This window comes from Cannabis sativa, chromosome 1, assembly GCF_029168945.1.
Source record: "Cannabis sativa cultivar Pink pepper isolate KNU-18-1 chromosome 1, ASM2916894v1, whole genome shotgun sequence".
NCBI classification, from domain to species: Eukaryota; Viridiplantae; Streptophyta; class Magnoliopsida; order Rosales; family Cannabaceae; genus Cannabis; species Cannabis sativa.
Genome location: NC_083601.1, coordinates 11130001 through 11146627, shown reverse-complemented (window position 1 = coordinate 11146627; position 16627 = coordinate 11130001). Strand labels below are relative to the sequence as shown.

General features: G+C 30.1%; 2 protein-coding genes across 3 annotated transcripts; both read right to left on the bottom strand.

Annotated features, from left to right (window-relative positions):
* Positions 1 to 911: 911 nt before the first annotated feature.
* On the bottom strand, positions 912 to 3070 carry LOC115707201 (uncharacterized). Of its 2 annotated transcripts, none has more exons than XM_030635083.2 (2): positions 2847 to 3070; positions 912 to 1879 (listed from the first exon to the last, which is right to left on the bottom strand). In XM_030635083.2, the coding sequence occupies exons 1-2, from the start codon at positions 2886 to 2888 to the stop codon at positions 1199 to 1201; spliced, it is 723 nt and encodes a 240-aa protein (XP_030490943.2). In that variant the 5' UTR covers positions 2889 to 3070; the 3' UTR covers positions 912 to 1198. The 2 variants fall into 2 exon arrangements, with proteins under 2 accessions (XP_030490943.2, XP_060959801.1); XM_061103818.1 differs by having other exon boundaries at positions 912 to 1876.
* Positions 3071 to 11694: 8624 nt separating this feature from the next.
* On the bottom strand, positions 11695 to 14884 carry LOC115707760 (GDP-Man:Man(3)GlcNAc(2)-PP-Dol alpha-1,2-mannosyltransferase). Its single transcript, XM_030635815.2, has 7 exons — positions 14470 to 14884; positions 13731 to 14017; positions 13174 to 13360; positions 12967 to 13035; positions 12667 to 12860; positions 12226 to 12335; positions 11695 to 12140 (listed from the first exon to the last, which is right to left on the bottom strand). Exons 1-7 carry the CDS (start codon positions 14767 to 14769, stop codon positions 11896 to 11898), a joined length of 1392 nt encoding a protein of 463 aa, XP_030491675.2. The 5' UTR covers positions 14770 to 14884; the 3' UTR covers positions 11695 to 11895.
* Positions 14885 to 16627: the final 1743 nt, after the last annotated feature.

Genomic DNA, 16627 nt, shown 5'->3' with positions numbered 1-16627 from the left:
AGGCTTTTGTGTGAGTACTGAGTAGATAGGCCTCTGCAGAAGCAAACAAGAGCGCTTAAATCTGAATCACACACCATTGTCACTTTTGTAGGACCCCTTTACCTCTTACCCCCATAACCTCACTCACTCAAACCACGTAAGTTACCACCATAAAGAAGACTTTAAAGATTGATACGACCTCTGATCAACCACTCACTCGCTTGTGCCAACTTTTGTTAACTCAAGAACTTTGTGTGGTGTTTATTACTCCCGTGCTTTTTTCTTCTTCATTTATAAAACAAGTACGTAAATATATGTATATATATATATATATATATTATGTATTAATCCAACCAAGGGACTGGAATATCGGAAATGCAGCCTTAATGGGTCCCATTATATGTGAAGATCTTGCCAAATTATATCGTCGGCAAGATCTAGTCACAATGAAAATATGCTAAATACAGGTTAGGGATGATGATGATTTGAACCTAAAAACAGTTATGTCGAAACCCCTTTATAGGTTCAAGTTATTGTCAGCTTAAGTTCTTGGCCACTTTGGTTCAAAGATTATGGTACAGTAAGGAGATTGCATAAGATTCAGAAGATCTCGCCAAAAATAATAAATGTGTCGTTTGCATGAACTAGCTAGGCTTACAATAATTCCAAATTAACAAATCCAACACCAACATATGATGATGTTTTGGCCAATTCATTTTGGCAACTTTGGTTGAGGACAAAAATGATCAGACAGCACTAGGATTTATGAAATGTTTAAATTTACATCATCACAGCTTATCATAGCCAAACCAAAGACTGAAGTAATGGCAAGTAAGTAAACTGAGACCCAGGTAAGTTTGTGAATTACTTCTCATTTTTAAGTTGTTTGAGATAAATATATATATGTAGGTACAATGTATAAATAACATGAATTGAATATGAATACCGAACGAAAATTTAATTCAAGGAAGACAAAAGCCAAGTTCGTCTTTGTTACGGCTGCATTAAACACATGCTGAACAAACGCATATCATGCAGCAAATCTTGACTATAAGCAGATATTTGTACATTGACTGTATAGACAAGATCTAAATTATAGAGTTTTGAAGTTCTAATTGATATACCCAAGACCAAGAAGATACAGAAAAAAATATGTATATGAATTCGCTTTCCTGTTCAAAACTGTGGAATACAATCAAAACTACAGTTAATCTACCTTCTAGTATTCATTAAAATGGATGGCTCCTACTTTCCACACAATGAAGGTGGTAGCAAACATTACAGTACTGATAAACACGAATGAGAAGATAATAACAAATAAATCATTACCCCCTGGAAACTGGAAAGTGAGTCCCTTTGGTGGCATCCCTCGTTTACTGTCATCAAGCATGTTTCCAGGGGCTTCAGGAAGTCCCTTTTTCTTCCCACGATCACTTTCTCTAATGGCATCTAATACTTTGCTGCTCATATCTGATGAAGATTTAGCTGCCCTTGATTCAGTGTTGTTGTAACGATTCAAAACCCGGGCTGCTCTTAGTCTCTCCCTTGCTGTCAAGGGTGACCTTTTCGGTTTCTCTAGCTGGCTGGTTGCTGATGATGTCTCCTCTTGATTTACAGAAGCTGATGAGCTAGTGTTGGAAGCCTCAGGGGCACCGGAATCACCTGATGAAATCAGATCATTGGAGAGCAATCTTCCCGCGTTGCCAGGGCCACCATCACTGCCTTCTGCTGTAAGCTGATCACCTTCAGCAACTGAAACATAAAACTCCCTCCCTTTTTCCTTTACAAATCTTCTCGACCAAAATGTACCGACATAGGGCTTTCCTTGGCAGACCACCCTTGACAATGAAGCTGCAGCAGCAGACGATTTTGAGACATTCTGGTACTCACTTCGCAACTTCTAAAGAAGAGAACATAAAAACATTACTCAAATAATTTTATTAAACAAAGATATAGTCTTCAAATGGAGCTTCTGAATCATCTAAGCACAAAGTTTGGAAGAAGGAGACCTTCCCATCCAAGTTCTTAACACTAACAGCAAAGTAAACATGTTATCATCCTAAAATTTTCCCGGAAATAAAGTCATCTAATTTACTTTTCTTTTCTTCCTTTTACACCCAGATCAAATTAGCATGAAAAATGATTGTTGCAGATAACTTTTGGAGCTTTTGGTTAAATTTTGGTCAAGATTCCCTAATGAACTTGTAACCATTGATTAGCAAAGCTATAGAACTATCAATGCATAGTATTTTTGTAGTATTTTACTGCCTCATCTCAGTACAAATCCACCCTTTTATAATTCGTACAACTTAAAACATTTAGAGCTTATTCGGTAACCTCATTCCCTCTTCAACGTTTTTTCACTAGTTAGATGATGGTGAATGAAAAGAAAGGTGTACTTTTGATGATCATAACAATAATTGCTTAGTCTCCTTCGACAGATTGTTTCATCCATGTAAAAATTAACTTAAACATCTAGTAACTATTACCAGTACAAGTCCTTATTATTCTCAATAATGGTTCCAATTACAAACCACATAAGTCAATTTCTTTCAATCAAAAACTTAGCACAAGTTTTAGTCTAATCACAATTCACAACTGAGTACTAATAATACTCTAAGCTAAATTGCATCATGCAACCAAATCAATCTTCTCTGAGCTCCTCCCTCTACTACCATAAATAATCCCAACCAGCATTGATTGAAAACTATCCAGAGAATTAATGGGCATATACCTAAAGTAACGAAAACGTAAAACTGAAAACTCAAGAAAATATATGAGTGCAGTGCAGCTTTTCCAAGTAAGGAAATCCAAAAGTGTGCATCGTAAATTGGAAAAAGAAAGAAAGGGCAAAAGCAAAAGAGTACCGTTGAAGAGAAGCCGAGGACGGAATTGAATGAAACGGCCATAGTTTTTGAGGTGGACGTTGGGTCCTAACGGCCAACCATGAAAGGAGAAGGAAGAATTTGGTTTGCTTTGGGTTGGCGATAAGGTGAAGGTGGGACTGAGTGAGAGCCTCTACCTCTATCTCAGCGCGTGTAAACCACGCTGGTTTTTAATAATTCTTATTTGTTTCAAAATGGGTCCTTTCGGGACATCCCATCAATTTAGATCACTTAATTTATTTACAAAACTAGGGAACTAAGCCGCGCTTCGCGCGGTGTAGTTCAACTTTTTTAATCTTTACATATATCATATACAGATATATATTTTGTAGTTATATTGAGTGAGATAATCTAAAATATAACAATTCAATGTGTATATTATATACAAAAATAATACAGAAATTAGAAACATAACTTATTATATTTAAAATATATAGAAAGACGATAATTTTGTGATAAATATTAAAAATTGTAGAATTAACAACGAAATTGAATGCGATTTTATAATAAAATAAATGAAGAAGATAATAGTTTTCGAATTTGATAAACTGGTCTTGTGACTGATGATCGATGTAATTATTTTTAAAAGATTACTTCGAGTTTTTTTCCTTTTAATAAAAAAAAAAATAATTTAACTACTATTTATGAAATTTTTTGTATTTTGTTTTGTTGTGTATCATTAGAATGCCTTCTCTACAAAGATAAATGTAGGATGACAATTCAGTATATGTTTCTGAAAAAAATTGTTGTTGGTGCTACAAAACAAAATTCAGCCAATAAAATTGATAAAAAAAACTTCGTATATCTTTTGTAGTTTTTGAGTATATTTTGACTAAATTCATAATATAAATCATCTCAAAAAAATTCATAATATAAATTATGACATTGTACTTTATTAAAAAAAATTATTATTTTTCAAAAATTACGTATTTTTATAAATATTTTTAAAATTAGTGATGATCAATATACACGTGTTTTCGTAAGTAAAACTATCAAAAATCATACATAATAAGTAAAAACATGATTATTTTGTAAATCATAATTTCAAGTAAATTAAAAAAAATGGGTAATTTATAAAATTGAACATACCAAAAAATTCTTTTTGCTTCTTAGTGATGCCTGTGTAATCTCATTTAGTTTATAAATAGTGATATTTTTTATTTTTTTTTTTCCAAATATAAATAATACAAAAAAAAAAACTACTTATAATATCTTACTCACTTTCATCTTACCTCCATAATTATCCATAATAAATAAAATAAAAATGGCATTGTCCAAATAAATAATAATATCCACAAAAATAAATATATACATATTGATAATGAGTAATTAATAAAAAATAAAATAAAATAGATAACGCATGAAATTGTGAATTAATGAGATATATAATAACTAATTAGTATTATTACTCTATATATAACAATGAATTGAAAAATAATATTTAAAAATTAATTTCAAATAAGTAAAAAGTGACATAAAATAAAATAATTTATTATATAAAATTGAAATAAAGTTATCCCTAAATATAAATATTGATATTTGCTTATTTACTATTTTAATTTTACTTTCACTATAATAGAAACATCATTTTTAAAACATCTATGGATTTTTTTTTTTTATGGAAGAAACATTTATGGATAAATAATAAAAATAAGTAGGTAAAATAAGAATGGATAGATTATATTATTAATTATACTACTAATAATCAAAGAAATATAAATAAATGTATATATAAAGCAATATGTGCCTAATATCATCTCAATGTGGCCCGTTAGGAGTAGTTAATGATTTCCTATATTATTTATTAAAATTAAAAGTGTGGGACTGATAATAAATTGCACCAATAATCAACTACTTCTTTTTAGATAAGTAAATTTAATGAAAAGATGAAAACTTTGTTAAGAACAGTAGTGAAGAGAGATTGAGCATGCAACCTAAGAAAATATGTTGTTAGATTATATTAGACCTTTACTGGAGATAACTTTCTGCTGCGGGAGATGTGGCAGCAATGACAACGGAGATGATGGTTTTTACCAAAATCTAAACTCATTCTTTGAGTTGAATCGCATACATAATCATAATTATACTTGATAATTAATATCAACATAAAGAAATATTACATTCCAACAATAACAATAACATATATATAAACATATATAAAACTCATACCATATATATAAAGTGAAATAGATACTTAAGAGAAAGAAACAAAAAGTAATAATATAAACATATATAAGACTCATACAGAAGAGAGAAAGAGAAAAAGATACTAAGTAAAGAAAAAAATAAAGGTGAGCGATGGTATCTGATGTGATCAGTAGAGGATTTGTTATTATATATACAATTTGGGAGTGGGTTTAAAATGAAGCATTAATGAAATTTGGACTGTTACATGAAGTAATTAATTCTATATAAATGAATTATTACTATTTTTTAAACTTTTAAGAATTAAATGTAGAATGTAATGGTATTAAATAATTTTATAAATATTTATAGTCTTTTCAGCTTCACTAAATAAAATAATGCAATTATTAGTTGAATAACAGTTAATTAATACAATTTTTTTTTATACATCTAGATCATGATCATCACCCAAATTTTTAGTATGTTATTTTGATTAATGTATTAGAATGACGGTATAATTTCATATTTTATTGTAATTAAGGTATTAGAATAATTGTGATTTAAAAAATCGTAATAAAACATACAAATCTAATAATGACGATACTAAATGAAAGAAATAACACAAAAAAATAATTAAATTATAAAAAATGAGAGTGGAAAGATTAGAAAAAAAATCATATAGGATGCCACATGAAAAATTATGTATAATGACTATAGTTTTTTGTCAAATTTATTAGCTTAATCATTACATTTATAATCTATAAATTTATTTTATTGGTAATAATTTAACATGTAATGTTATTAGCTTTACTATTTTAATTTTTAAAGAAGACATGTAATATTGTTAATTCTTTTCTTTTTTTATTATTATTTTTTTAAGGGTTGGGATTATTTTTTATTTTGATAATATATGTGTTGTAAAAAGTTGTTACAAAACTATATTAACAACTATATAACAAAATAATAATCTTTTAAATATTTATAGTATAACTTCTAAAAACCATTACCATAAGAAGGAAGGAAAGAAAAAAAAATGCAAATAATAATAAAAAAAAAAACAATGGCACCTACACTACTTATTATTTTGTAATAAATTTATTTTGTTTAATTTGTTAGGACATGTTTACACCAAATGGAAATATTAAATGTTATACTTATTTTATTATATTATCATTGTGTAACTGCTAGGATTACATATCAAAAGGCATGAGGTAATTATATACAATTATTAAATAAGGTGAGATGAAGAAATGAAAGGTTTTGTTAAAAAAAAATAATTAAAAAATAAAAAAAAAGTGAAAATTAGAGAAAATAAAGAAAGGGAAAGAAATTTCATAGAAACCGCCATGTCATCACTTTTGTGCATTCCTTTATATATATATATTGATACCTTCACTTTTTTTTTTTTTTGAAGAAAAAAAAATTAAAAACTAATAATTAGAAAGAAAATTACTCTATATAATAATTTTTTTTTTCAAATTTATGATTTGAGTTTCTAAGATGGTTGCAGCGCTCGTTGCAGTAGGGGTTTCTATACGATTTTGTATTGCAATTTAAGTTGCAGCGCTAGTTGCAATAGGAATTTCTATGTAGAATTCCGTAAATATACAAAAAAATTTATTTTAAAGTGTGAAAATGAAAAAGCCCAATAATTTTAACAATTAGGTAAATAACAATTACAAAAACAGTTCAATGCCAATAATTTTGTAAATACGTGTAGAGAAATTATATACGTTTGTAATTTCCATCCATACCAAAAAAAAATCCATTTATAAAACTAAATGGGTAAAGTTGAAAAATACCCCTTTTATTAATCAATTAATCAAATTTACCTCTAATTTTATATTTATTTGAAACATACCTCTTTTTATATGTATTATACCCAAAATACTCTGACATAAGAGAGTTACATGGAGAGTATCTTGAAGGGACAGGAGCAAAATTGGTACAATATTTAAAAAAAGAGGTAAAAATGATAGACTTTAAAAAAGAGGGTAAAAATAAAAGAGGATAATATAAAAAAGGTATAGAATATAATTTCCTCAAACTAAATCTATTCATTTATAACAACAAATAATATAAGAGACGTGAAATCCTCCAACCAAATAGAGATTTCATCTAATTTTAAAATATATTTTTCTAAGTCATGAGCAGATTTATTAGCAATGGATTGGCAACATTTAATCTAATTCAATTGAATCGAACCGATCTAATCTGATCTAATTATAAAAATTAGATATTCAATTACAATTGAATTAAGGATTCTAGTTGGATTAAATCAGTTATTAAATGTCAATCTCAAAATTCAATTAAAAACTGATTCAATCCAATTACATTTATATATGTTAAAAAATAATTTATATTAGAAAATATTATAAAATATAATATATATTAATTATATTTTTATTAGATTTTTTGTGTTGAATTTGTAATACTTGGTTATTCTGTGTATTTATTTGCATGATGTTTTGTTTTATATTATTACTTAGCAATATTGTTGTTTTGATTATATTAATTTTTAGTTGCATTACACTTGTAACAATTGCATGTTTATAGAGTATTAAACTTAAATAAATAGTGATATTTAGTTTATGCATATTTTTCTTCATATTTTTAAGTTAATATTTAAATCTAGGTGTGTAATTGGATATTCAATTAAAAAATTGATCCAATCTTATTAGTTTTTGAATTAGATTAGATTGGATTTTGAGGTCTAATTGGATTGGATTGGATGATGATTTTCCAAATTCAATTGCTAATTGGATAAGATCGGATGAGGAAAAAAATGTTAGATTAGATCTGATGTCCACCCTTAATTACCATCTCTACGAACATGAGAGACAACTCCAGAAAAAAAATAATAATAATAATAAAAGGCCAACAACTTCTACAATAATATCTATAAAAGTAGATAATATAGGAGAGGGTTGATTGATTGTCGTGGAAACTTTAAGCGCATCCGTTTCTATTTCATTGATAGGCAACTGCAATTGTGAGACCCAAAGGAGGCTGTGAAAAAGAGCCAAGGCTTTCATCTCATAAGCCTTATAACACCCTGTGAGAGGTTTGGTATAAGCAGCAACCACATGGTCAAATTTATTTCGAATAATAGCTCTGACACTTGAAATTCTACCAGCAATATTAACAGTTGCATTAACGCTAAGCTTTAGGTTTCCTCTAGCAAGGGGCTTCCAAGATTCCAAGGGGCAAGGACAACAGTTGGAGGAATGAAAATTAGATTAGCTGATGAATGAGTTGCGCTATATTGCAGCAGAAAAGAGGGAAGTTTTACAGCAGGTCGAGCACGATTTTCATGTATCACTTTACTCCTTTTAGTCCATATTGACCACATGACGCAAAGAATTGATTCCATTTCAACTTTAGAAAACATAGATGACATATGGACTAAGTCGTCTACTTGAACCATAGAATTAGACATGTGAAAGTCAAAACAAAAATACAAGTGTCTCCAAACAGCTTTCGCATACTTACAACCAAACAGTACGTGTCTAATAAACTCCCAGGCATGTGAGCATAAGAAATAAGTAGTAGTTGTGATAAATTTTGTTTTGACTAATTTTGTAGCTACTGGCAAAGTATCATGCATAATTTCCCAAGCAAAAATTTGAATTTTAGGAGGTAATTGGAGGACCAAAAATGTTTTTTTTTACCAAAATTCACGATTTCGTGATGGAGATGAATGGCTTTGAAACTAATAGAAAATCTTTAAAAATTATTAATGTAGTAACCCTTTTTAAAACTAATTTATGTAAGACTAATTAGGAATTTTATTTTCTAAACTTTGACATGTATCAAATCATGCCTTTTGAATTTTGTTGATCGTTAAAAATTTCTCATGAACTATTAAAATTGTTAGAATTAATGACTTTTGTCCAATTACAGTCATTTTTACTAATTCAATGATTGTTTATGTACTAAATTATGCTCCTCAGATTTTGATATCTACCAAATCATGCCCTTCGAACTTTGACATGTACTAAATCATGCCCCCTGAACTTTCATCCATATCAAACTTTCCTTACTAAAATTAGACAAAAGTCCTTAAATCCAACGATCTCAATGATTTAAAGAGGATTTTTTAATGATCTTGAAAATTCAGGAGCATAATGTAATACATATCAAAATTTGGGGTACAAAAATTCTAATTATAAAGCTAAATTACATTAGCACTGTTAGATTTATAATTAATGTTTATATAAAAATGCACACTTTTCAAACAAAACACTATTTTTGTTGCAGATACAACAAGAAACAACAACAAAAGTACTTGAGTGATTGAACTTTGTTCTCTCAAACAATGGTTGAAAGTAAGGGTCTTCACCTGATTCAATCCATATTATTTTGCTCATATTATATTTGATTCACACTAAGTACAAAATTTATATTTTAGATCCAATCAAATCTGCATAATAAATCAAATTCAATCTAGACAAAAGTGTGAATTGGATTAATATTTTGAATCGTTTATTTTTTAATATTGAATTATCTAATATTTATTAACAAAAATTACATAACTAAATAACTAATGACAAAATTAAATAAATTATTATTGTTCTATGCCTCCAACAATAAATTTAAATAAATAAAATAACAAATTCAAAGGAAGATGGAAAACAAATTGTTTGTATAGAACATATTTAATTTTAATTTAGATTATATTTTATTAGAATAAAATATACACTTGATCTACTAAGTTTTGAAATATATTTATATATTAAAATTTTAAATTACTATACATTAAAATATTAATTGTATATATTTTTTTTAAAATATATATATATAAATACTAGCAAAAAACTACATGCGAGGCACGTATACTAAATTTTATGCTAGGTTTTTTCTATGTTATTTGAAAGTGAGATTATTATTGAATACTGAATGCAATATATTAGTGTTTAAGAAAGCTTAATGATTTAAATATGTTCTTAAGTTAATTCAAAAATAAACTAAAAATTAATGTTCCAATACTTAAAGAAACATTACTTAAATGAGGGTAAGATAAAAAGAAAATTAAAAATCAATCTCTAAATTGTTGATAATTGAAGATAGCATTAGTCTAAAAATTGTAGATAAGAAAACTAATGATAGTCATTGGTGGATTTCAATTTTCATTTTCTTTGATAGAGACAATAGTGTAATTTTTGTATTTTGCACTTTTCATTCTAGCCGGGTCCGCATATATATGGATTATCCATTTTTTCATTATCGACAAAGCGGCGGTGTTCCTGCAAACAGTAATGTATTTTCATGTAAGATGATTAGACATGGTGTGCATAATTTATTTAATTAAAAAATCAACTTATGAAAGGCATGTAAAACTATTTAATTTTTTAAAAACTACACCTCTGCAGTATATTTTATTAGACTAAATAAATGTGAACTCTATAATCAGGTTAGACTTTTTTTATTATGAAAGGCATGTAAAACTATTTAATTTTTTAAAAACTACACCAGTATATTTCATTAGACTAAATAAATGTGAACTCTATAATCAGGTTAGACTTTTTTTTTATTATTATTTAGTCTGAGTTCACATAATAATAGAAACTGAATATACTGTACTATGATTCTTATAAACTGAATTCAAATAATAAATAATTTGGGGACATTTATCCTAAAAAAGACTTCTTATTTGTAGATTTTATTAATAATTTTTCATATATATATATATATATATATATATTAAAAGATATTATTGAATAATCTTATTAAAACGTAGGTGAAAACTAAAGAAAAGTCCACAGGAAAATCCAAAGTGGTATTAAAGGTAATTCAGTGGAAAAGTAAGGTTGTTTTGCTTGCGATTATATTGTAAGGGAATTGTTTTGTTTGTAATACTAATAATAATATCTGTAAAATTAGTTTTTGACAAAAGTTTTATCCGAAACGATGGCGGTGATGGTCCGCAGCTCTTGGTCTGTGTGCTTAGGTCGACGGTTTTGTTCATGTATTTACTGATTATTTTTTTCTTTTTCTTCGAGTCAGGAAACTTAGCTTCGTTTTCATTGAAAGTAGAAAAGCTTAAATCATCACTCAAAGATACTCACAATGAAGTGTTAGAGAAAGAAAAAGCCACAAAATCAATAAGAAAAAGCTAAAAACCTAAAAAGCACAAGTGTTCGGTAGAAAAAAAAAAGTAAATAAAAAAATAGATAAATAAAATCATGGAATTCTTTTTCTATCCCTAAGATGAGATCAAAACATAAAAATAACATGTACCATTATGATTTGTAAGGGGCAACGAGAGCATACAAGCAAACGAGGTGAAAGAGAAAATAGCAGAATAGGAACTCCGGTTGTTTTCTTTTTAAATAGGTTGTGATTCTAGAATATCAGTTCAAATATCAATTCAAATATTAATGAGATTTGTTTTATTATTATTTTATTATATATAAATAATATTTTATTATTTTATTAAATAAAAATAAAAAGTCACCCATGAATTTCTCATAAACCAAGAATTTCAGTTATATAGGCACACTTTATATAGAATAGATATAAATTGAATCAATTTTTAAATCCAATCCAATACGCACAAGTGTAGATATTTACACTTTGCAGATTGGATTGGCTAAGCCCCCGTTTCTTCCAAAAGACCTGAGTAATTGAATTAGGAATTTTATCAACACTTCTTCAAAGAGCTTGTTGTTTGAAGCAAATTTGAAGTTTTAAATTAAAACATAAATGACAAAAGGTGACCATGGTAATTTCTCTATTTTCTTGTATGTTAGTTTCAACTTTGAAACTAGTAAAACAAAGTGTACACACACCGTGTAAGAAATCAATTTCCCATATGGAACTTAAACTTAACCACAAGTATTTGGTGTTACAAAATCTTGAAAGGAGTTTAACAAGTTTTTGAGTATTTGTATTATTTTTGTGTTTGTTAACTGGATGCATGATTTAGAATTGGTCGAAAAGCAGCTTTGAAGTCTTCATAAAATCTCTGCTCTGAAAATCTGCTAGCTCGTCTTCTAGCTGCTGATGCCATCTCAAGCCTCTTGGTCTCTGGCATTTCAATCACATTTATAATTGCATCTGCATATTCATCCACACTACCGGCGAGAAAACCAGTTTGTTTTCTATCTTCTTCTAAAACAATATCCATCTTGGGACCAGCAGAATTATGCGCTGAAGCGAGTGAAACCAAGTATTTGTCTGTCAATACACTTGAAAGTCAAAGCAGATGATAAAATATTCAGAATGAGAAACCTACCAATTGGAATGGCACCTGCAGCCATATACTCCACAACACTGATGCCAAAGTGTTCATCAGTCATTGAGTGGATTCCAACAGTGGCACCTCCCAAAAGTTCCATCAGATCCCTGCAGAAATAAAAATAATAATAATCAATTCGGAGAAGGAGAAGCGCACAGGTCCAACAGGGAGTCATAAAGTTACAAAGACGCAAGAAAATATATAACTAATTGAATAAAAACCAAAAACTACATTCAGCTATTTCAGCAGAAGCATAATATCTTGATTACATTGGAACCAAACCAATGTAATCAAGTCACCAAACGGCACCATATTGATATTGATCACATGTTTTGTCATGGATTTTACAGTCAGGGCACGCACTAGGAGCTTATAGATGTTTGCAAATCAACACTTTAAATAAATACATGCATGTATTAAAACCTCTTTGGTACTTACCTATACGTGACATTCTTATGGAATTCCACATCTGCATCCACCTTTAGCTCACACGCTCTAGTCTTCAAATTTTGTAGTCTTTCCTCATCTGATTTATTTCGACAACTACCAACAAACTGAAGCTTAGGTCTTGGGAAGTCGGCTTGTAATTTTCCAAGTGCAACTGAAAAGGCCTCAAGTTGAAGTGTATGCGCCTGAAACAGAATAATTAAGTCAAAATGGTTTGAACAGCAAGGAAAGGCCTCGTAATTAACCGACCAGAAGATTAGTACCTTCTGTTCATAAGGTTTATGTGCCCACCTTTTCAGGACGAAATTGAGCAACAGATATGATTTTAATTGGCTTACTCGGCCTTTCTAAGGGAAGTGCCTGTTAAAAGAAGTAGTTAAACCCAAATGTATTTGCTTTAAACATCAACAATAAGAGAAACAGGAAAATAGATGTAAAGACAATAGTGTACTGAAGAACAAGAAAATAAGAACCTTTTTATGAAATAACTAGACAAACCTGAAGTCCAGAAGTATCACAAGGAGGATAAACTCTCTTGATACGATCTGGGATCTTCCAAAGCTTCTGAATATGAGACTGAGTCCACGAAGAATTTACCATGGCAAGATGGGCGTGAGATCCAACAAAGCCATACATCCAGCTGAATATGGTGTAATATATTATTTTGACCCGGGATAACCAAACACTGTAGTAAGGGAAGATTTGTGAGCTTTAAGTTAAAGAAGAAAAGCTAGTTGATCGACACGAGTAGACAGCTATAAGCTAACATTTATGAAGGGAAAAAACCTCCAGAGCAATTCACCCCATTCCAAATCAGTAAAGCTGATCATACAATTCCCCAAATAACCATCTTCATCATGCTGTTTAATTGTATGACAAATACAATGCACAAACAAGATTTAACAAGTAAAAGCCAGCCATATAAGCAATGAAGATGTTATTAATAGTGATTTAGTATAAATTACATTATCAAATTATCATTGTCAACATCTTCACCAAATATCAAATCAAGAGCAAAAGTAGATGAGAGTGCATAAGAAAGACTCGTATCAAACCTCTTAGCGACAACAGCATCATTATTATACATGAAACTACGGTCACGAACACGGGAGAGCATGTCTAAACTAATTGTAGGATAATGTGTGTAGCAGATAACTTTGCAACCAAATATCCGAGCAACTGGATATGTGAAAGCATATCCACTAGTATCAACATAATACAAAGGTGTGAAGCTGCATAAAGCTTCCCAAGCGAGATAAACCGAACCAAAGCTCTGCCCTATCATAGTAAACCGAGGATAAGTAGTTTCTTCAACCCACTTCCTTTTATACAAATGTACCACCTGAGCATTAATAGGATCAAATAAACACATAAGAAAATAATTAAGTAATTATGAATGGACAGACCAATAACTATAAGATTTTCATGTCTATTAGAAAACCTCATTTCAGTCCATGATCATCTTAGATTATATAAACAATATATATGTGTGTTATTCCAAGTTTGAATCTTATCAACACCAAGATCTCTTAACCATTAACGACCCTAAATTTTACAACTGTAATATATTTGAGCTAAGTAAGTAGAGGCCGCTTCAAATTATCTGCTTTACATGTCTCTCCAGTTAACTAATGAGTTTAAGACTATTTGTATGATTCTTAATCTCAAACTAAAATAGGTTGAAGTTTAAGTAATCAAATTTCAAACCACCCAAGAAAAAAATTGAACAGAAATGATACAAATGAATCATTGAGAACTACTACTGAAAATGGTTTGTAGGAGAAATATGGGTACCTTAGGCGGGTGAAGCAACTTCACCCCGAATCGATCAACGGCTCGACCCATCAAGCTCTGAGGCGAGGCGTCGTGATCGCCAGTGTAGACGACGCAGTCAAAATCAGGACTTTCTTCCTGAATGGCTTTGACGGCACACCACAAAACTCTTTCTCCACCGCCACCATCGTTGGTGTAAGGGTGGAAGAACCCCACGGCTCGCTTTCTGCTCCTTCTGCCATTGGTAATGTGCGAAGCAAATCTCAGAATTATAATCGAAAGTGCAGAAAATAAAGCCCAAATGACGAACCCATTTGCCATCAACGAAAGATTTTGGATCGAATCGGAGGACTAAGCTGAGAACTAGAAAAGACGAATACCATTCGAATATTGTTGTGACCACTTCTGCATATACAGAGGAAATTTCCTCCGGGACGTAGCAAATACGAAATTGTTGTCGTTTTCCAAGTTAATATTTCTGACTGGAGATATTGTCGTTTTTAGTTATTCTTATGTCGTTTCTTTTGCTCCCTAATACAGTAATGTAGACTTTTGTTTTGTTGAGAAAATAGTCAGCACTCAGCAGCACATGGTGCTTGTTCTATATATTTTCTTTACCTGAAAATATACATATCAAGCATCTGATTGTCCAAGCACTTATTGTTCTTTCATTTTTTTTAATTAATTTTGTTGCAAACTAATAGCCGGTTACCACTTTCAAAAGTTGAAAAAAAAATAAATAAATGAGTTACTTTCATGTATTTTTCAAATCTTGGGATATTAGTAACTAGTTCACTGTGAAAACAAAAACGAAAAATAAAAAAAAATAAAAAATAAATAAAATAAAATAAAAAACTAGCAATGTGATAAACACATTTTAACAAACAATCACGTGCTTGCAAATGTATAATTTTTGTCAAGAAAAGTTAAACGATTTAATCATTTTTGGGGCAAAATAGAAGACTCTTTGAGACGCAATGCAAGTTGACAATCAAGGAACAAAATAATAGGGCAGTAATGCGTGTAACGTGCGTGCTAAGATGACACGTTACAAGCTAAGTTTGTAACGTGCGTGCGTACTTAATTTGTACGACAGTGGCATTTTTGTAAATATTTTCAATATTGTCTGGATCGGGACGGAATTTGGTATTCGCCATTTATTTGGGTTTACAAATACAATGGTGCAATCGGTTTGGCGAAACTATGTGATTTGGTATATGGTTCGGCCATATGTCTACAGAGCAAAAATCATATATGTTCCTGGTAGAAGACTAAAAGCTCATAATGCTCTTTAAGGAGGTACCCTGGTGTCAGCTCTCCACTACCCCTTACACCTTGGTGCTAAGTGAGCTACTACTAGTCAGTGAGGCTAGTAGGACGGGCATATGAGGACCACGAGAGAACTCATATGTCTCCAAGAGTTAGAGTACTCATGGACATTATCAGGGCGACCCGGTAGTGCGTTTAAGAAGCTGTCAAAGGTTAATGGGTACGTTCTCTTTGGCTTTCCGATATGCCGCTTGCTCGAGACGTGGCCCAAATTTGCTAGAGACGTTGTGGTGCGCCTTGGCCACAAGTCTCAACACGAGATGACACGGGTGGTCATTTGTGGGCTAGTTTGCATACACGCATGGGATGGTTGCACCATGTTGGAAAGGGACAGAGGTCTAATGTATGCAGCTAGTTTCGTAGCTTGTCTCGAGGGCCTGCCAACATGCGTGGAGGCATGGCGCCTTGAGGATTAGATAATATAAATTTACTTTTATTATATATTGGAATAATTTTTTAGGATAAATATTTATTATATTAATAAATAATTATTTTTTATTATAACACTTAAAAAAATTAAATTAGCCGTGCGAAGAGCGACTATATTACCTAATTGACAAATAAAAGATTAGTAACATTGCACGTTTTCGGCTTGTATCAAAAAATTGAGATTAATGTTTAAAAAATTAAATTATGGATACAGGATTTTTTTTAAGGGGTTTTTTCATTTTTACAATTCAAAAAAGTTTTTTTTGCATTTTTATGGAATTCAACATAGAAACCCCTATTGCAACTAGCACTGCAACCTAAATTACAACAAAAAATCGTACAGAAATCCATATTGCAACTAGCGCTGAAACCACTTTAGAAACACAAACCGTAAATTTAAAAAAAAATAAAAAAAAAATAG

What these genes read in the sequence shown, in the direction of transcription:
- LOC115707760 (XM_030635815.2), bottom strand. Translation starts at nt 14,769, where the DNA reads ATGGCAAATGGGTTCGTCATTTGGGCTTTATTTTCTGCACTTTCGATT. An exon ending in AGTTGCTTCACCCGCCTAAG is followed by an intron (nt 14,018 to 14,469) that starts GTACCCATATTT and finishes ATTAATGCTCAG; the next exon opens with GTGGTACATTTGTATAAAAG. An exon ending in CATAAGAATGTCACGTATAG is followed by an intron (nt 12,336 to 12,666) that starts GTAAGTACCAAA and finishes TTATTTCTGCAG; the next exon opens with GGATCTGATGGAACTTTTGG.
- LOC115707201 (XM_030635083.2), bottom strand. Translation starts at nt 2,888, where the DNA reads ATGGCCGTTTCATTCAATTCCGTCCTCGGCTTCTCTTCAACG. An exon ending in TCCTCGGCTTCTCTTCAACG is followed by an intron (nt 1,880 to 2,846) that starts GTACTCTTTTGC and finishes TCTCTTCTTTAG; the next exon opens with AAGTTGCGAAGTGAGTACCA.